The sequence below is a fragment of the Polyodon spathula genome, chromosome 7 (genome assembly GCF_017654505.1).
Source record: "Polyodon spathula isolate WHYD16114869_AA chromosome 7, ASM1765450v1, whole genome shotgun sequence".
NCBI lineage: Eukaryota > Metazoa > Chordata > Actinopteri > Acipenseriformes > Polyodontidae > Polyodon > Polyodon spathula.
In genome coordinates, this window is record NC_054540.1 from 22759971 (window position 1) to 22781716 (window position 21746).

At 36.8% G+C, this 21746-nt stretch overlaps 1 protein-coding gene across 1 annotated transcript in view; it reads left to right on the forward strand.

The window, feature by feature from the left end:
- Positions 1-21746, forward strand: part of LOC121318358 (membrane-associated guanylate kinase, WW and PDZ domain-containing protein 2-like) — a 208162-nt gene that overhangs the window by 122587 nt on the left and 63829 nt on the right. The window contains exons 6-8 of the mRNA XM_041254921.1: positions 11349-11406; positions 12157-12281; positions 14440-14622. Coding sequence (XP_041110855.1) covers positions 11349-11406; positions 12157-12281; positions 14440-14622 — 366 coding nt within the window. The remainder of the gene's footprint in view (positions 1-11348; positions 11407-12156; positions 12282-14439; positions 14623-21746) is intronic.

Sequence of the window (21746 nt, forward strand, 5' to 3'; positions counted from 1 at the left end):
TTTTACTAGATTTCCTCTTTCAGAGAATTTCATTTAATGAAAAAACAGAAATGTATGTAGATAGAACATTGTAATGTAATGGATGTTCTTTTTTAAACAAAGGACCTATTCTTACACTATGAATTACATATGGAATTAACGTTTTTGCCTTTGTATATGACTGCATAAGGACAAAAGTTTAAAAAAGGAGCAGGCTGTTTTTCATTTAACACCGATGCGTGTCAGCTCCAAAAGGCTAGCCAGAAACATTTAATGTGGCACTATCAGGGTGTCTCCATCTCATCACTGGCACTCCTCCAGTGAATATTAATTTTGACTTTACTAAAGAAATGTGGTTATTGTTCAGCCTAATGTCAGTACGAGACAATGGCAAGGAAGGATTTGGTTCTGCAATTATGTTATGCATAATGTAACATGTTTTGTATAATGCTAGTCATCTATTGACCCGCTATCTAAAATAACTGTGATCTATTTTTAAACACTTCTACGCTATTTTTCTTTAGTAATGCAGTAAACATTTAAGGTGAGCTGCCAACAAGACTTTAAGAAAAGGTTGGTAAAACAAGAACTTTCAGGTGCTGTGTGAGTAGTTACTTTTAAGAATTGATGGCTGTCATTAACACAGACAAGACAATTTGCAAATTATCTAGAAATATACACTGGGACTCTGAAACCTGGGAAGAAATTCACATTTCAGCAGGACAATGACCCGAAGCACAAAGCCAAAGCCACACTGGAGTGGTTGAACAAGAAGAGAATTAATGTTCTTCAGTGGCCCAGTCAAAGTCCTGACTTGAATCCAATTGAAAATTTATGGCGAGACTTGAAGATTGCAGTCCATCGACGATCCCCAAGAAACTTACCAGAACTGGAGCAATTTTCCCGTGAAGAATAGAGAAAAGAATCATCATCGTAGTGTGCAAAGCTAGTAGAGACCTATCCAAAAAGACTCATAGCAGTAATTGCTGCAAAATGTGTTTCTACCAAGTACTGACTTAAGGGGCTGAATACTTATGCAACCAGTAAATTTCATTTTGTACATTTTCTTTTCAATTTTTGTTGTCATTTAACCTCCTCCTCATATAACAGTGTTCAGTTTAACCACTACAGCTTTGAATAAAAAAAAAAGTTTGCTTGAAAAACTACATAAATTATTTGTAATTCAACAAAATGTGACACTAAGGGCAGGGAGTGAATACATCTGCAAACCACTGTGTGTGTGTGTGTGTGTGTGTGTGTGTGTGTGTGTGTGTATATATATATTATACTAAGAATATATATATTATATTATCTATATATATATATATATAATATATATATATATTATATATATATATATTGCATATTTTTACAAATTGTATTAAGCATAACTGCCAAACAACTGGAACAACACATCAGTGATACTTTTACATAAGAAAGGAGATAAAGAATACACAAGAATACAGACCTATTAGCTTACTTCCTATAATCTACAAAATGTTTACCAAGATATTCGCCAACAGACTTCAAGATAAATTTAATCAAATGAGCAAGCAGGATTCAGCAGTGGATTTAGCACAATGGATCATCTTCAAGTTGTACGGCAAGTGATTCAAACCAGCAACGAGTACGAACTACCACTTTGCTAAGGATTTATCAACTATGAAAAAGCCTTTGACTCTGTTTACACAAGATCTGTATTAAGCACTCTGAAGATTTGTTGAACACACTCCATCAGCTGTTCAGTTTTTACACGAAAGACCGAAGATTATGCTTGGTGGGGTCTAAGAAATTAAATTAGGATCCCATCCCAGATTTTGGAATATGACTTTAAATATATCAATCTGGATTGGGGTTATCGCAATAGAACCACAATTCAATCATTTTGAAATTGACCAGCTTTTTAAATGCTGCCACCCTTCAACTCCATACGAAAGTTAAATAAATTGGTGCTGTAGATGCGTGGATGGAAAACAATTGCAATAATGTTTGGAGTGTGGTGGAAATCTATTTACAAAATGTAGGAGAAAGACACAGTGTTCTATTGTAAAAATGACTGTATGTATAAAAAGGGTTATCTAAAGATTTTGTAGTACATATTATTAACTTGCAAACCAGTTTATTTTGTAATGATTCACACACTGCTCTTAGTGTAGTTTAAAGTCTCTAGATTATGGTGATGATTAACATATTGTATTAAATTTATGACTTGCCATTGAACATCTCGATGACTGTTGTTTGTAACTTGGTGGCTTAGTATTTTTTCTGCAATTGTAATGACTGATTAATGCACAATATTGCTTTACATCCAAAAAAATGATTGATTTGAAATGTTCATTCTTAAAATATTGTCAATAAAAGTGTACAAGATCTGTAACAGAAAACGACTTGCTTTTGAAAAATGATGTGTGCCTCTGGAGTGTTAAACAAGTGCAAGGACAAGGGTTCAATGGTTGTTTTGTCGCTATCACAGGCTGACATATTAATGAATCCCTTAATATGCAAAATATCTCTAAAAATGCAAATTAAATATCCCATTTACAGATTTATTGAGGAGCAGATGCCTACTTTCCATACAAAGTTATTTTTTTTGATACTGTCAGGACAGATAATGCGTCTGGCAGATGGCAGTACAAATCAAATACAGAGAAAATGGAGTAGGCGATTTCATAAATATGTCCATGTCATTAGAAGGACAAGAAAATGACTGTGCTTAATTAGCTAGACATTTGGCCATTAGCGTGTGTTCCAATTGACCTGTGATGGTACTGTGTTAATACAAAGAACTAAGAAAGGGACTCACACTTTTACATTCTGGCTATGCTAGATCGGAATCTGATTGAAGTGCCATTACAAGAAAGGAATCCTAGTTTCCAAGTTGTTGTTGACTCAGTAACTGGTAAACAAGTTATGCAAAAATGCACTGCAAGATCAAATGCAGTTAATTATTGCGTGACACAGCTAAAAAAAAAAGACAACAGAGGAAAATGCCCTGGATTTCCATTACATGAGAGTAGATGTTGAACTTCATGCTGATTTGAACTTGGCTCTCGCCAAGATAAGCACCAACTAAGACGTAGCTTTGCAGTAAACTAATGTGATCCATCTGCATCTCCATCCATTTGCGTTGTTTTCCATCTGATGGTGTAGGTATCCTTCTGTCTGGTGTTGATTGCTGAAATGTAATGCTGGCTCCAGGGATCAGCTCATTTTGCCTCCCCAGCGTATCAGCACACACAATAGCTGCGATGCTGGCTCCGGGGATCAACCCGGTGCAGTCTCTCCAGCACATCAGCATGACAACCGTCTGGATTGAGCTAAGTAGGGTACATCTCTGAGGTCATCAAGCGGGCATCTTCCATCCTCGGTGTTTCATTGACTAGCCCACGACAACTAAAGAGGGCTCAACAGTGATTCTGGCGTCCCAGCATCACCCCCCTCCATCCCCCAATCAGCTCAGCCCAGCTTACTTACCTGTACATCAGCGTTGCTTTCTTTCTATTGTGCTTGAGATCCCCATCCAGAATCTTTCCGTCTCAACCACAGCCAGTTGCTGCTCCTGATAAGTTCTTCACTGTGCGATGCAACTCTTGGCCACTGAACCCGACGTCTCTGAGAAACCGGGTTGTAAAGTGTGCCACAAATCCTCGACAACCCACCTCTACCGGGTAAACTCGGACTCTCCATCCTCACTGTTCCACTTCAGCAGCTAGTTGAGCATACCGAAGTTTCTTCCTCTCATATGCCTCATCCACAGCATCTTCCCAGGCACTGTTAACTCTACCAGATGAACAAGGCGTGCTGATCCAGACCACAAGACAATGTCTGGTCAAAGGTTAGTGGTAGCAATCTCAGGTGGACAAATAAGCTGTTGACCAACATCTGCCAGCATCTTCCAGTCTCTAGCAGCTTCCAGTTGTCCTGAGCGAGGCTTAATTTTAACACCTTTTCTTGGTGGTTGCTCTCCTAGGCGGAGGAATATTGTCTTTTGTGTGTAATGTTTTGATGGAATTGGTGGCAAGTTATTGGTCAGGTTACGCTTGTCTTCCAATGCTAAGGCCAAACATCGCAGCACCTGGTCATGGCGCCAAGTAAACTGTCCTTGGCTAAGACCCACCTTACATCCTGTCAAAATGTGCCTTAATGTTGCAGGTAATGAACACAAAGGACATGAGGGATCCTCACCCACCCAGAGGTTTAGGTTATGTGGTGATGGGAGAACATCATATGCTGATCTGATGAGGAAACTGATCCTGCTCTGTTCCATTGTCCATAGGTCTTGCCAGCCAATCTTGCGTTGTTCCACACTCTCCCATCTCGTCCATTCTTCCTGCTTGGCCTGGGAAACGGCCTTTACACACCTGATCCTCTCCTCCTGCTTTTCCACCTCATTGACTACCAGCTTCCTCCATTGAGCCGGGGTTGCCTTGTGCCATGTAGGAGGAGCTGAACTGAGACCAAAACCTCCTTTTCCATGCTGAACTTGCCCCATAATATCTCCAATTCAAAGGGCAGCCTTAGCATCTTCCACAGCTTTCTTTGCCGTCCATTTTCTTCCAGTTTTCAACAGTGCTGTCTCCCTTACGCATTTGTTACGTGAATCTACTAATGTCATTTCCAGTCGGACTTTGGCGCACTTAAACTCCTCGGTTAGAGCAGAGATTGGTAGCTGCAGTATTCCTTTACCATAAATTCCCACTCTGCTGAGGCAGCGTGGAACTCCCAACCATTTCCTGACATGTGAACTGATTAAAGCTTCTAGCTTCTCAACAGTTGTCAAGGAAACCTCATACACAGTCAGTGGCCACAGCAGTCTTGGCAGTAGACCAAACTGAAAGCACCAGAGTTTCAGTTTGCCTGATAAAGCGTTGCTGTCTGGTATTGTTTGTTGTTTTCTTGCTGTGCTGATTAAATCTTTCACAAATATAACCATGTACTCTAGAAACAATTTAAAATCTAATATTTTATAGTGCTGCTAAATATTTCCAGACCACATCTAACCACTTTCCCAGCTTTGTAGCTTTGTAAATTCAAACTTTGTAGATGTAGTACATTTCTAAAACAACATTGTGGAAGAGTACGGTATACATCTATATGCACATGTATACACTAGAGGCCAAAAGTTTAGAAGCAACAGATGATTTACAAAACGACTGCCCCCTTACTTACTAAATATCATTGTATTCCTGAATAGATAATTGCCTTTTCAATAAAAATACGTACAAAAGATTTAAATGAGCAAGACATCTCACAGGTAAAATATTACCCCTAAATCGTCTCCTTTTTCTCCGAAAGGAGGGCAACTGGGGATGGGGATTTTGTTGCCTGATAACCCCACTCAGCCAGCTTGCTCAGTAAATATCTTGGTGTCCCTGAATAAATAATGGATTTGTGTTTAAATATATGCAAAATAATTTAAAGAGCAAGTCATCTCAAGTGCACTAGTACCCAAAATGCAATCCATTTACTAAATCCATTTACTAACAATGCAGAATGGTGGAACATTTGTTCTCTATTTTTGACTGCCAAGTTGAATACAATATTCAGTGTAGCATTGTCCTTGACTGTCATTAACTTATTTTTGAGAGTAAAAAGAAGAGCAAATGTCATATCCACTCATTTTGCATTAGTAGGAAGTGGATCATATGTGGGATGCCACTGCACATGTGAGATGTCTTGCTGATTAAAATCTTTTGTATATTTTTAAAGAAGATATGATAATGTATTGAGGGTTACCAATATATTTAGTAAGGGGTCTGAGTGAGTTAAAACAGGCAATAAAATCCCATCCCCAATCGATCTGCAAATATTTGTTGCTTCCAGCAATTTGGCCTGTACTGTAACAAAAAATACCCATCTTCCAACAGAGCAACAGTTAAGTAATAGCTCATAACAATCTGGGATGGGCAACTTTCTTTGATGGGAGCAGAGGGCCACAAATACCACTAGCATTGAAAAACCTTTGGTGGGCCATACATTTATTTTAGTCGGCTGCATAGTGCATACTTACAGTACCTCAAATATTTGCAACAACGCATGCCGCATGTTATCGGAAGAGTAAAATTATTTATTTGTTTTCTGCCCCCATTGTTTGCCGCATTAGACAGCCACCTATGCTGCTTATCCCTAATGCTGAGCCTGGTCAAGTAGGTCACACTTAATATTTATTGAGTTAATGTATTTAAATATTTTTCAATTTTATTCTATAATCGTTTATGTCAGCTACATTTGATATCTAGAGGTTATTGACATTGAGAGTACAGAAGCACAATCAGATGGAAGTGAATTGAGTGCACGCATTCTCTGCATAATGTGTAGACCAATTAATGAAAACAAAAGAAAACAGGCAGCTAAAGCATGTATCAAAACAAGAAGCCAGGAAGCATGGACTATGTTGTGGTTGTACAAAGAAAAATAAACCCTGTCCATACCATAGGCAATGAAGATAGCACTGATTCAGCACTGACAAGACTTCTGGTGAAATTCATTATCGTTTCTCAGTGACTAATTCTTAATTCCTTTCAAGAAATATAAAGTCTGTTCTCCAGAATGGCCCATAGAGTCCTCGCTTTTAGTCTTTTTCTTGTGAAACAGTAGTAATCTAGGAAACAGAAGCTCTTTTCATCCCATCACTTTCTACAGTTTGGTCGGACCCACATGGGGAAAACTGCCAGTTTACACAAAAGTATGTGTTGTACGTTGAAGACATTTTATTTGTTGTCCAAACCTGTAAATAGTGGGCATACATACATACAGTGAAACTCGCTTAATGTCAGTCCTTCTAATGTCACACTCCATATGTTGTCAGAATATAATGGGAGTCAATGGAAACCATTGTTGGTTATTATCACACTCTGTTAAATATCAATCAGATTTATCAACATTCAACGGATTTTCACCCCACTTGGTATCCTTTCAAACGGCATGCATGTATATTGACACTTTTTGTATACTGCACTGTACAGTACATGATCATGGTTTTTGACATGCAGTAATTGTTCAGCATCTGTTTGAACTTCAATGTTTAGTTTTGTCAGCATTCAAATTAAAATAAAAACAAAAACAAAAATATTTAGACATAACCACAACAGCTGACAAAATCACTCTGACAGACAAAGAATTTTAGCAAATGTACTCTTTTCAAATAAACAAAATCGGCATAAATAAAGCAGCTAGGTGACAATGACAATGTTATGTAACTTTATATAAATTGTATAATTTTTGTAATGGTGTTTTTTTGTTTTTTTTTGTATTAATGGTAACCAGAAATAGTTATTAGTGACTCCTGATTATGTCAACTCCACTACTGTCACCATTTCTGCCCAGTAGCTTTTAAATGGGTTTGACCAGACTTATATTCTTAGACGATTATGCATACTGTACCTTACGTAAAACAGGCATCCTTTCTGTAACACACATTACTGAGCTGGCTGAGCTTAAAAAAAACAAAAACAAAAAAAACAAAAACACACTTCTTGTGTAAAGCCCAGGTCACACCTGGAACGATAATGATTTTAAAAAATCGTTCCAGTTCAAATAAGTGGAGGTGGTCACACCACAACGATAACAATCATTGTAAACGATAACTATTGTTACGATCGCTTTCAGACGAAAAAAACACTGTTGTACGACAAGAGCACCAAACTTTTCAAGGATTCAAAGAAAAAGGACGTGTGGATGGCAATTGAGGATAAAATAGGAGTCAGTGGTGACTTCTCTTTGAATTTATTATGCATGCGTGCTTATATAATGTCATTGTTTTTTTCCCTAATGTACAGTTTTTTCAAGTGAATGAAATCTAAAATGACAGAAAACTTAATTAGGCCGAAGTGTATTTGAATTAAATTGCTCATACCGATGGTGCTTTAGCAATACTGTATTGGGATATGATGGTCTATATTCACAGAGCCTTTTTCACAAATTCGCCATCACTTTTTCTAAAATACGTTACTTTAAATGCAAATAAAGTACAGTCAGTATGAGCAATTTAGTACAAATATACCTCGGCCTAATTATATTTTCTGTCATTTTTTGTCTGAAGGCTATAAATCTATGAAATACACAGCATCTATAAAATGATATGCGCTTTGTGTATAACTTTTAGAAAAAAAATGCTTTCGGATTTGTGGAAAGCACTTTGTAAATATAGGCTGCCAAAGCTTATAAGTTAACTTTATTTTGGGGAACAATGTGGAATCGCAAGAACAAAACTTAACCTTTTTTTCAGGACCTCGGGTAACCTGCTCATCAGAGACGAGGGGGGGGGGAGTATGTTGGTGACAGCAATGAGGAGGCACATACACATACTGATCAGGACAATGATTTGTTTTCCCCAGTACCAAATTCTGTGTCATCTTTGACAGTACCCAGTAAGAAGACAAAGTATGATACTAGTCTCGAGGTGGACCAATTCATCTTAAATTACCTTAAGGCAAAAATGTCAAAGCCAGTGGCAGTCAAAGGTGAAGATTAAATAGATCACTTCTTTAATTCTGTGGCTACCTGTCTTAGAAGGCTGCCTGAGAGAACAAGAGTGGAGGTCATATTCAAAATACATCAAATTATACACCAAGCTGAGATGGAGATCCTGTACCCAGCCAGCCAGCACCTGGGGGGAACACCCACAGCCCCAGACCATCATCAGGGGCTATGGGAGATTTACATACTAGCAATTCTGCAAAGCATGAGTTCCTTGGATTTTTTTTATGAGCTACATTCCAAGCTACACAAACCTGGGAGAATATATTGTTGTTGTAGAATTGTACAGTTCAATAGAAAAAGGGCCAATTGTCAAATTACTGCAAAGTCTTGTATTTTAATATAGCCAATAATCTATTAAGTTGTAGTATACAATACATTACTGTATATATTATTTTAAAAACGATAAACAGTAAATACAGGTATTGCAATTGTTTACTACAGAGAAGACTGCCCTTCACTGTTCCACCGCAGAACATCACGTTAGAAAACTGGAATATTTTTGTAATTTTAAGTGTTTAATTATACTACAAGCATGATGAAAGGTCCTATATGCTCCGTCAGTCAGTCAGCATATTGTAGTTCTTTTTTGAGGCTTTTTGCTAATAATAATAATAATAATAATAATAATAATAATAATAATAATAATATCATTAATATACATGTATACATAATTAATGGAGTATAATGGAGTAAGCTGTAATAAACAATACATACCTTCTTATGTTCTTGTTTTATGTTTTACTTTAATGGGAAGTGGTTGTACCCAAGACGACCCTGCATACTTCCTTGAGGCAATACCCACATGTAATTTTCAGAACTTGGCTATACCAAACCTGCTATGCGTGGAGTGTGCATGGCGGCCCTGCTTATAGCCAGTACACATTTTTACAGTACTACATAAGATAAACACCAAGTATGGTGTATTAAAACCTAATTAATAGGTCATAAAAAATAAATGTACATATAGGCATTTCCAATGTGTGCTGCAAAGAGTGAACAATGAATAATTTATATTTGTACTCACCTAAGACATATTGCAAGCCTTTCCTCCTATGGGATTCCTGAACTTGGTTGTCTCCTTTAGGAGCTCATCTTCCAATAGCTCCAGAATATCATTGAACTGGCACTCGGACATCCTGAAATATTGAAAGAACTTGTCTTCATGGGAAGATAGTTCTCCCAAGAGTGTGTGGAATTCCCCTAACTCCTCCCTACGCTGTAATATTCTGTGTACCCACATTCATCTTCTCTGTCTCTTACGCCTTCTGTTGACCAAATACATCAGGAGTATTTCTTCGTGTTCTTCATCACTGTCCCTCATCTTGCTGGAAATAAAAGTGGGCATTTACTAAAAAGTTGATTGGCTTTTGCTGTACAATATATCGGAGCTCTTTTTCGTTCTGGTGTGATCGCTTCATTAACGATTTATGGTAATTGTTGTGGTTATCGATATTGTTATCGTTCCATGTGTGGCTAGGGCATAACTCTGTATAAATAACAGCATAGTATGCTGTACAAAATATTATTACCCATGTATACTGCACACCATGAGTATAGCTCACAGCCTTCTAAAATGTATAAGGGGCATGCATTATAGTCATGAAATGATGATACATTAATACATGCAACCAATTACTGTATGCATGTTTTTGCCCCAGGAATACAGTTCTGAGCTTTGCAGAACCAATACTTATTCCACTGAATAATACTGTCAGTCTTGTATTGACATCATGAAAAATAATGATTGATTTATTGAAGATTTTGGACACATTTGTAAATCTGTGTGCTTGGCTTGCAATCCTGCATCTGAATCTATATCTCATAACACTACTTGTTTTTCTTTGAAATGTACATCTTTACCAGATATTAGTTTTGAGCGGTTGGAGATTCAATGCCTGGAATTAAGAAAGGAATCGATAATTGGGTATACTGTGGATTTTAGTGACTCATAAAGAGACTTATGTAACCCAGTCAGAAAGCTGGGGGGGGGTATGAAATATGATTGTTGTTCAGCTGCAGTAGAGTGTGTGTATGAAAACTGACCATTGATTGAATCAATGATCATTGCATTATAATATTTATTATTAACAGAAAGAAAGCTCTCATTCTATTAGTACTATGGGTTATACAATTGCATCGTATCCAGGGGGTCAGTGTTGAATTGAGATGGCATTAAATCCAATGCCCATGTGACATTGGACAAATACTCTACTGTCATTGGTGATTTAAGAGCTGTTGAGATACCGGTACTGCTTGTATTTCCACTTTCTGTTGTGTTGGTTTTTATGTATTCTACCTTCTATTGTTGAACCACAAAAAGCTAAGATGGGATAATATAAATGCTATAATCGCTGTACAGTATAGTAGTTGATTGTAGTTGCTGTTGTAATACCATGGGTGTTCTAAAATTGGGTTACCATGACAAAGAAGAAAAGGGAAATTGTAATGGCTCAACCAGTCACTGAACATGAACCCGGTTGAATGAATGTTTGGCTTTATTCGATGTGTATGAATACTTTTGTACTTAAGAACTTGAAAAAATATTTGTGAAGTATATAAATACTTTTACTTATAGTTTAACAGAATATTATAAAAGACTGATCAGAAATCAGCAGGATACTTGTATCAGGGAATTATCATGTGTGTGTGTGTGTATATACACAATGCACTCCGTTTATAAAAATTATTTATATAAGAAACAACCGCATATAATAATCAAAACCACTGGGGAAAAAAATCATGCTTATACTATCCATGCTAAAATATTTGGCTTGTAAGAATCAAGCCATCTGCTTATAAGAATACATTTGTGGCTAATGTATTGTATTATAAATAAATATAATTAGCAAAATTGCTAAAATAATGTTCTTCTTGTTGGAATATTTCAGAGCTTCCGTATGGCTGGGAGAAAATTGATGACCCCATTTACGGCAGTTATTATGTTGAGTAAGTTTAAGAATATTATTAATTGCCAGTTCGCTTTAGGTTCACATTAATAGTCTGAACATCTGTCAGATGAGTGAGAGGAAGGGGAGAGACCAAAAACACTTGAAAAATACATATATTTGGATTAATGTAAATGATGCAGAAAAATGTACTGCAGTATGTCACAATTCTTATATATTTTTTAAATCTCCATTTAAATTAGTTTTGTGTACTTCTTTTTGGGATTAAACTATCCCATCATTTTTAAGTAAGCTGTTGCTGCCATAACTGGCTATTTTAGCCCAACAAGTGACTGTGGTGACTTTTAAGTTAAAAGGAATAGCATTGTTTATAGGAAGTGGAGAACATTGAGCATGGAAGTAAGAAAAATGTAAAAGTACATTTTATGTGTAGATGAATGCATCTTAATGAATTTTGTATAGATAATGAGGTGTGTTTATTTTTAAAATAATGTGTGATGCTTTTATAACTAGTTATGTCTGATAGAAATTGTCATATTTGCATATGTAAAAAGTATATCATGTTTTACTAAATGTCTGCTACTACATCAGCAGATTCAGTAGCAATTTTTTTTTTTTTTTTTGGTTATATCTAAAATTGATACATTCAGAAGGCACTGACCCTATATGACTTTGGAGATACCGCCCACTTACTTGAGCAACACTACTAAAAGCAAAAATAAATTGAATATAGTTGTTTCTTTGCTGTCACGGTGTATAATGTATTTATTTTTGTATGCTTCTCCCCCAGTCACATAAACAGAAGGACCCAATTTGAAAACCCTGTTCTGGAAGCTAAACGAAGACTGCATCAACAGCAAATGCCAAATCAAGATCTCCCTTCCCAGCCTTTGCAGGCGGTACAAATCTTCCGAGGTAATTTTTTTTCAGTTGTAGAGGTGTGGTGGGGTGCATCTTACATTGCAGTTACTGCAAGCATATTTCAGTATGTTTCTTCTGTTAAGATCTAGCCTATTCCGTGTGTTTTACTACTAATGTGTAGCTGTAGTGGCATATGAGTTCATATTGTAAGAGTGAAAATGAGTAAAGAAAAACAGAATGAACTAGCATAAGGACAATCAATATTCGGTAGAGAACGTGCATGAGACTGGAGCCTACAAATGAGGGTTTTTCTCCTTTGTAACACTAGAGGGCTCTTCATCAACATTACCTAGGCCCAAAGTCTCTCACTTTGGCCCTGCACCCCAGCGGTCCCGCAGTATGATTGACCTGTCCCAGTTTCGGAGTGGCAGTGCTGGAGTGTGCAGGCTGCATGGTACGTTAAAGTGCACAGCTTCCGAGTAAAGCTGCGATCTTGTAAAATAGTGGGATACGTTACATCACAAAGCCTACTTTTTTGTTTATCCTTAGCTTGTTGGCTTTTCTTTTTTTTTCTTTTGCCAGCCTCCCCTCTAGGGCACTGGAAGCACGGTGCACCCCCCTTGATTTTGTCAGCTGTTTCAGTGAAGCATGTTTACTTGTACATCTTTGTACTAGTTGCTGGCTCAATCACCTACACTGAAATATCTGACTGTCTTTAAAAAAGTTTGTACCAAAATGAGACATTTAATTTATTTTAATATTATTAATCCAAAATGATTAAACAACTGGTAGAATAAAAAACAGTCCCACAAAGGAACTATTTACAGATTCACAAAGTTTATATATATGTATATAAATAAAGTGGTGGTTGAAGAAAATCAATCTATTAAGCTTGAGTATGGAGACTGATGGAGGCTTAATTTATACTTTCAAATGTTACTGTAAACACTGTGCATACGTATTATAACACCTCTCATTACTGTACATCCTTCCTTTTCCCTCCAAGCCACAAGAGAACAGGGCAGAGTCCCATGTATCTCTTATGTGAACCTGTAGACTGTCCCTTTTAATCAATGTATACGGCTTCAGAATGCTAGCTATCAAACAGCTTCTTTTTACCCCAAACCCTGTACATGTATGGCTGTATGTGCAATACAGTGTAGTTCACTGGCTAATGTTCTGTACCATGCTTCTATTTAAAGGTTAACAGCTGCTTTCAGTGGAATGGAACTACAGTGCAGTCCTTTTATAAGAACCACATCCGTCCCGTTTGTTTTGATTCTTATAAGCAGATGATTCTTAAAAGCGGTCTGATATGATTACTATGGTGCAGAATCAAACTTAGTATAAGAATGATAAGAGCTTGTTCCCTGGCTGCAGTGTAATGGGTTGACCACTAGATTTCACGAGTTCCTGCATGTATGCACACCCATGAAAAATCCACAGCTGCTTTCCTTAACGAATTATGGATAATAGTCAATTGGTTAACTGCTTGTTAAAGTTAATGACACCTCGATAGAAATGGCTTAGTTGATAGCTTTCTGATGGGGGTATAGAGATGTAAGGAAGCAGAAATCTGAAATTAAATTTTTCATTAAACAGAGATGCAATGCTCCGCAATCCCCTCCCCTCCTCCTCCTCATCCTGCTCCTCCTCACTGCTTCATGCCACAACGTGCCGTGTACATGCATATCACACAATAACACTGCTGTACTCAGTATGTATTCAGTGAACGTGTAATCACTTTATTGAAACACATTTTCACTAACAGAGAACACACAAAACATATCTGCACAATGCAGTGGCGGAGTCATGTTTGATTACAAACAATGCAGTGTTTCCTGCATCATTGCACTATCCACGCTGCGTACGTGTCTAATCACGCGAGATGTGATCTGGCTGTACATGCCATTGTACTCGATCAAGTACCGTGTTACATGTAGTCAGTTAGCCCTGAAATGATTCTTATAAGCGGATTGCTTGATTCTTACAAGTGGAGTATTTTATATTGGTTGGTATAGGAATGATTTGGTCCCAGTGGTTTTGATCACTATATGCGGTTGATTCTTATATCAGTGATTCTTAGAAATGGACTGCACTGTATCTTTATTTTTTGTATTTATGTGTTCTGTCTAATTACATGCCCCTTCTGTACAGGCCCTTTCGTTTCACCTGACTTTTTCTGTTTTTCCTCTGTGTTAAACGAATGTAGAAAAGCCCCTCTTCACTCGAGATGCCACGCAGCTGAAGGGAACGTTCCTCTCAACGGCCCTGCAGAAGAGCAGCATGGGATTCGGGTTCACAATAATTGGAGGCGATGATCCTGATGAGTTCCTGCAGGTGAAGAGTGTGATACCGGATGGGCCTGCTGCACAGGATGGCAAAATGGATACAGGTAATAACTGATGCATTCATAAGGCAACAGCGAAGATTTGGTTTCTATGGCTAATGGTTTTAAATCAAACAGTTGCTTTGCAATGCAAAAAAAAACAAACTGTTATGTTAGTTTCAAATTAGGTAATAGGATCTTTGTAGTGTGGCAGTATTTTGTAATTAGAGTCCATTTGCTAGTTATGTATGGATGTGTATACAGTGCTTTATGGCTGCGCAAACTAGCTATTTGTACATAAATATATCTGTTCTAAAATTTGCTGCAGCCCTTGTTATTGCTAGCAAAACTATTGGGGTGTGTTTTTTTATTGTCAAATTTGCAAAAAGACAACTGGCTTCCAACTTAGTATTCAGAGTAGAATAAATCGTTGGGTTTATTATAAGTTATCACTGAATGGTAGTTAAGAAAGAGGATGGCATTCAACTGTCAGGGATTGTAACAGCAAATGCAAACTGCTGCATGAAGGTTCTGTACCAAGGGAATGACTAAGAATGAGCCTGCCTGCCTTTATCAGCAATCCTAGTACTTGCCCAAGCCCCATTTTATATATCTTTTAAATGACATTTCTGAAAAGTAATTCTAGAATTCTATATAATGCTGGTATTGAATATTATTCTAGAATGTTATCGTGCTTTAAGAGCTGATGTAGCTATCACTGCTCATGTGTCTGAAGGCAGTCTTACTGTGGTGTGTCATACAATTTTATATGAATTTCTTGTATTCTTCACGCATTTTTTTTTTTTTTTAAGCTTTTGTTACACTTTTCATGCCCCCAAGCTGTGTATATCACATCAGCAGGACAGACTTGCATGGAACTTGCCTCCCTATCATTGCTCCTGTTCTAAGTTTTCTGAAGTATTTAAAGCTTCTCTGCAGACTACATCTATGTAGTATTTCCCCTGGCAGAACAGTTCAAGACCGAGAAACATCTCTTTTGTATTTTAGAGCCCTCAGGATTACTGTATGTGCATCAGTTAAATTCACTTCACTTATAGATTTTTAAGAGACTCTTACCTCTTATTAACCCTAGAAAATGTATCTTTGCTTCAAAGACAATGCTATATTGAGAAGTTGCCTCCTAGTACACTACAGGTGTTGTAGCTCAGACTCACTCACCTTAGGTATTTAGATCCCTACACTTGATCTGGACAGAAGCTTTCATCTGGCGTTGAATAAAATGCTGTGAAATACAGACACTTATTTTCACAGTTTGTGATTTATAATATAATAAGAATGATAATGTTGCATGTTAATTAATAATTTTTAGAATCAGCCTGTTTATTACAATGCTAAATACCGCTGGTATGTGCCAAGGTCAGATTTGATTGTTAATGTGCCATCTGGTTATCTTTTACTGTATGTGGTGTAAATGATGAGAGAATGATTAGGACAAAAAAAACTGCACCAGCTATTGCTGAGCATTCCTCTAGACAAAGTCATATGTTTGCCAAATATTGTGGAAGTTTGTAAACCCTTTCCATTTTGGTAATTTGTTCCCTCCTGATCCTAATGCACCGACTGTTTGAAATTGTAAAAACAAGTTTGTATTCTAGTATATTTTATTTTCTCTTTGGGGAACTCATCTATCAGGACAGTCTTAAAGCATGAATGAACAGTGTGTACCTCACTGCAATAAACTCACAAACCTGTTATACTGCAGATATGTAGTATTTAGATCTGCTGCTTTTGAGATCCGTTAAAATGGACCTTTCAGTTATACCAGTCCGCTAGTGTAGAGAAAAAAAAAAAAACAGAACTGGTTAATGATTACCCATTATAATCAACCAGAACAAGCAACAGTAAATATTCAAAATAAAGAAATGGAGATATGAACAACATATTACTTTTAAGTGATATCTTACACCCATATTCAGAAACAATACTTGAGTCCTCACTTAATGGTGCGTTCCCAAGATAATTAACCATTAACTTAACACATTTACAGTAAGTGAACTCTTACACTCATAGTTTCTGAATTTAGAATAGAATCTTGAAATGTTCACTGGGGCTGCAGCCTTAAGCAATCTAGAACCAAAAAATCACATAGTGTGTTAGTACCAAAAGCAAAGGGAGTCCTGGTTTGATTCTGAGCTAACTAGTTATTAATATTAAGATGATGAAATGTCCGCTTTACTTTAATTTTTATGTACAGTTTTCCCCGTTCAAAGTTGTGGTCCAACCTGTGTTGTTTAGTTGTATATAGTAAACTGTGTTTTAAAAACCATAAAATAAGGTAGAATTATAAAAACCCAAATGACTGCCAGTCTCAGGGGTGCTGCTAGGTAATGTTACAGATGTGTGTAGCAGAGCGTGCATTTACAGTTTCATCAAAGGCAAAGGCAGAACGTTGCCAGAGGGTTTGCAGTATATAAGGTACATTATTTAGAGCCTTTACATGCTGTACTTATGTCACACTTTAAATGACACGTAGTTATATCTATTGAATTATTGTGAAACTTCTCTTTTGTCCCTTATAAAAGTTCACCTAGAGCAAAGTGTCATAAAACACAGAGAAAACATAGTAAGTCGCATTTAAACATTGTAAGGCTAACCATGGTAAACTATGGTAAATGCATAGTAGAACCATGGGAAAAGCTGTGAAATTACAAACTACTGATAGTTACCTTTGCATTTCAAGGGATGGGGATTTGTGCTACGAGCATGCTTGTTGTTTATTATTATGATGAGCCTTTATATTTTTGTAAAGCAGGGTGGATGGCAATAACTGTACTAGCCTCCATTTAGTCCCAGTCACAAATTGGACTATGCTAAATAATGTACATTTCTGAAAATTCCAAGAATCAATTATAAGGATTGAACTTTAGTGGAGGTTTTTTTTATTTATTTATTTATTTATTTATTTTTGTTAAATAATTTTTCAAGGAAACAAAGTGGTGTAATTTGCTGTCTACATTAGCATATGTTTGCTCATCTCATTATGCAATGATAGGAAATGCTGTATTTAATAACCGCCTGCTAAAAGGTCAGCTTTTACTATTAACAAAACCAATGAATCATACTTTATGTACTCCTGTCATAGTCATAGAAATTTTAATGGAGCCATATTTTTGAACTTGTATGTTGTCCTCTAATGCCTTAAGGCTGTATTGTGACACCTACATTTTACTAAAAATATTCTGGTCAGTTTCTGTACAGACCCACTAAAGATGTAGCTGGTGCCGGCTGCTGCCTCCTTGGTCGCTGTCATTCTGACAAAGTGAACTACCTGTCCTTTTTGGGTGCCCTTATATTAAAATAAAGGGTGTGTAATGCGTGCAGCATTTCGCGTGCAATGATGACTGGCAAATGAATCATTTAGCTTGCCTTATTCGTGCATATTATTATATTAGTGAATAGAGCGGTCACGCCTTCCTTTTTGTATGCAGTGTGGGTTTCTCTTACCATGCAGTATTTCAGATAATTTACCACCGTTTAGTGCATGAGGCCCTATCTTGGGTCCACTGTTGTTCTCACTATATATGCTTCCTCTGGGTGACGTTATCCGTAGACATGGGTGAATTACCATTGTTATGCGAATGACACACAGCTTTATTTGTCCATAAAGCCAGGATATACTTGTGCTGGCAGGCTACTTACTGCTTGTCTAGCAGATATTAAGTGCTGGATGACTCAGAATTTTCTGTTGTTGAACTCAGAAAAACAGAGGTTTTGCTAGTGGGTTCCAAAACACAAATAAATAATGTGTTACTACAAGAGTCTGAGCTTAGTAACTTCTCTTCAGGTCTTAGATCAGTTTTGAAAAACTTTGTTATCATCCAGAATTGATTACTGTAATGAACTCCTCTCTGGTATCCCAAAAAGTGTGCTATTTCGACTCAAGCTCGTCCAAAACACTGCTGCTAGGATCCTAACTAAAACTAGCAAAAGGGAACACATTACCCCTGTTCTAGCTTCTTTACATTGGCTCCCATGGAGTTTAGAATTGATTTTAAGATTTTGCTGCTAACCTATAAAACTAAGTATGGCCTGGCATCTGTTTATTTACAGGAGTTACTCACTCCGTATGTACCCAGTCATTCACTTAGATCACAGGATTCAGGTCTTTTGATTTATCCGAGGGTGAGTACAATTAAAACGGGTGGAAGGGCTTTCCCACACAGAGCACCACAGGTATGGAATGTCCTGCCTGCCTTTGTTAAGGAGGTTGGGACTGTTACAGCTTTTAAATCTAGACTTAAGTCTTACTTCTATACATTGTCCATTCTATCCTAGTGTGTCTTTACTGTCTTTTTACACAATGTTTTCCTGTATATTGGTTGTGTTTTTTGGATTGTATTTGATTATGGATTGTTGTTGCTTTACACTTGAGATGCCTTTGGTGTGAATGGTGCTTTATAAATTAAATTTGATTGGATTTATGTGATGGAGTGGGGGTGGAGTACACTATCCACCCTACCTGTTTCTCAGATGGGGATTGTTCTGCCCCATAATCTGCCCCGTAATCAGGAGTTTTAATTCCTTCATCCAGCAACAATTCTGTATAATGCTGTTGAACATATGGCATAGAGAGATATTCTGTTCCATCAGTAACTCTCTTTTGGATCTCCTCAGACAGATGGAGAAAGGCAATAGGAGAAAGGCAACCCTCTACAGGTCTCGTTGATATTCTTTTCTTGTTGTGCTTGACTGTAATCAGTCTGTAGTTATGAGCATTTAGTGTTTTAATGTAATTTAAATCACGTTAAAAAGGTATATATATATATAGACAGATACACACACACATGTGTACATTATATATTACATAATTATTTATTTTGGCAACACAGTATTTGTTTGGTTGAAAATTAATTGATTAGGTTTCAGGTGTCGGTAATTTATAGTCTGTCAGCATCATATACCAAAATCTTTATTCTGTGATATGTAAATATATATACGTATGTATTTTATTTTATTTTTTTATTACCTGAAATAGTCAAATTTCACTAATGAGAAGAATATTCTGTACAAAATAGGCGATGCTACATCGGTATTCTTTTGTCACATCCCACATCACTGCTTCATGTCAGCTGTGACAGAAAAAGATTTCAATGCAAAGCGAGGTTTCTTTTTTTTTTTTTTTTTTCCACACACACACACACTACCTCGCCCCTCCGTTACCAGGGGAACTCGGGAAGCAATTTGTGAGGTGCACAAACAAACTAGATGCTGAAATACAACTCTCTGTATGGAGTCCTGGAGTATATTTATATTAAAGCAGCACAACGCGTTAACACAAGAATGTTGGTTTGATTATCTGCAATGCCTGAAGCGCAGTAAGGGTATGTCCAAAATAGGTTGTTTTGCATCTAAACGGACAGCTTGGCAACAGGCAGAAATGGAATCTAGACATGTTAAGGAACAAAATTATACCAAAAAACCTTAGTCTGACGGGGGGTGCTGCCAGCTCAGAAACTGAGGACTTTCTGAGTTTTGGCTCATGGACTATTACTGCTTTAGCTTATGTACTCTATTCTATATCCACCATTTACGTCAGATAAAAAGAGTCAACATATTGCTACTGGTTTTTCTATGGAATGGTTAAGAAGTATATAGGAAGTGTTCATTTTAAAGAATTATTGATGCAAATTCAGCCTACTGTATAAGGGGGTACAGCTTTAAATAATCCTGTAAATTAATTGGCTTCATTATTCATTTATGTCCCAGAGGTAGCTGAAGTTGGATACTTTTCTAAATAATGGAAATTACACTTGTGACAGTCCTTTTTTCAAGCCTTTTCTTAAGACACTTTACAAAATGTGCGAGTTGAGTTACTAAAGATGATTTCTGAAGAGAGCTCAGTGTTTGAGGCAGAGATGGCAGGTTGTCAAGGTACATACTGTAGCATTGCAGGGCTGCAAGACTATATTCTGCTTGTGCACTATTGTAATGTTGTCAAGTGTATCGGCCTGTGCATTACCTTCCATGTACTGTTTCTAGCAGAGAGTTGTAAGTGTGATCTGAATGATTTAAAGGGATAAAACAAGCATTTTCACTTTAAATGCAGACTTTCCTGAAGCAGGTTCTACTGTAGCTACAGATTTCTGAAGCAGTCATGTTTTGAAGTTCCATAGTTTTGGATCAAGTAAAGCTAAGACCATATATTTAAATCTGAAGCCTGCTTATCCCCAAGCATGTATATTGTAGTACAGTATAGATAACCTAATTATAGATAAACACATGTAGTAAAGGAGTAATGATAATTTACAAAACAAACCTGTGGATTTCATATATGTAACTGTAGTAATGTAAAGCAGATGCAGTATTTGTAAAGTGCTTTCTACTGTAGTTGTACCTCTATCTGAAACCTTTTGTGATTTGTTATTTTATAGCAGTGTAAATGTGATCTGCAGCATTAGAGAGAATGGTACAACAATATCCATACAGTATTATTGTCCCAATGTTGGCTAAGAAATATGTACAGTTCCCACCAGCACCACATCTTATGCACAAATTTCCAGAGTAATTTTGAAAGGCTGCTTTATAAACATTCTCTTTGGTTAAAAGGGGCTTTGCAAAATGACAATAAACTGATACACTTTATCCAAAACGGAGAGAAGGGATTCGTGAAATGCAAACTTGATTTAGTGAGTTAAACTGGCTTTAAAAATCAGCCTTTAGCAAAGCATTCCCTGAACAGTCCTTGAAGGTTTGTGAATTGGGCCCAAATGTCCAATTTCAGTGTTCTGTACCACCAGACCATGTCTGAATAATGGTTAAATTATTGTATTTAATAATGTTTTACATGTACTGTGTCTTCTTAAATATTGCCACAACTCTTACGAAATAAAAGTAGTTTCGATACGAAAGATTGCCTTTCTTAACGTTAAATTAATTAGTAAGGAGATTAATCAAACAGGAATGTTATACATATGTTCACTTTTTTTCACTGAAATTATATATATTGTGTGTGTGTGTGTGTGTGTGTGTGTGTGTGTGTGTGTGTGTGTATATATATATATATATATATATATATATATATATATATATATATATATATATATATTTATTTCGAATTTGATGAACGAGACCTTTAAGAGTTTTGAGACACCCAGCTGTCAATGGCAGTGCATGACGTTTCAGCCATAGGTCCATTTTTGAGTTATCAGATCTCATGAACTGTTCTTTAA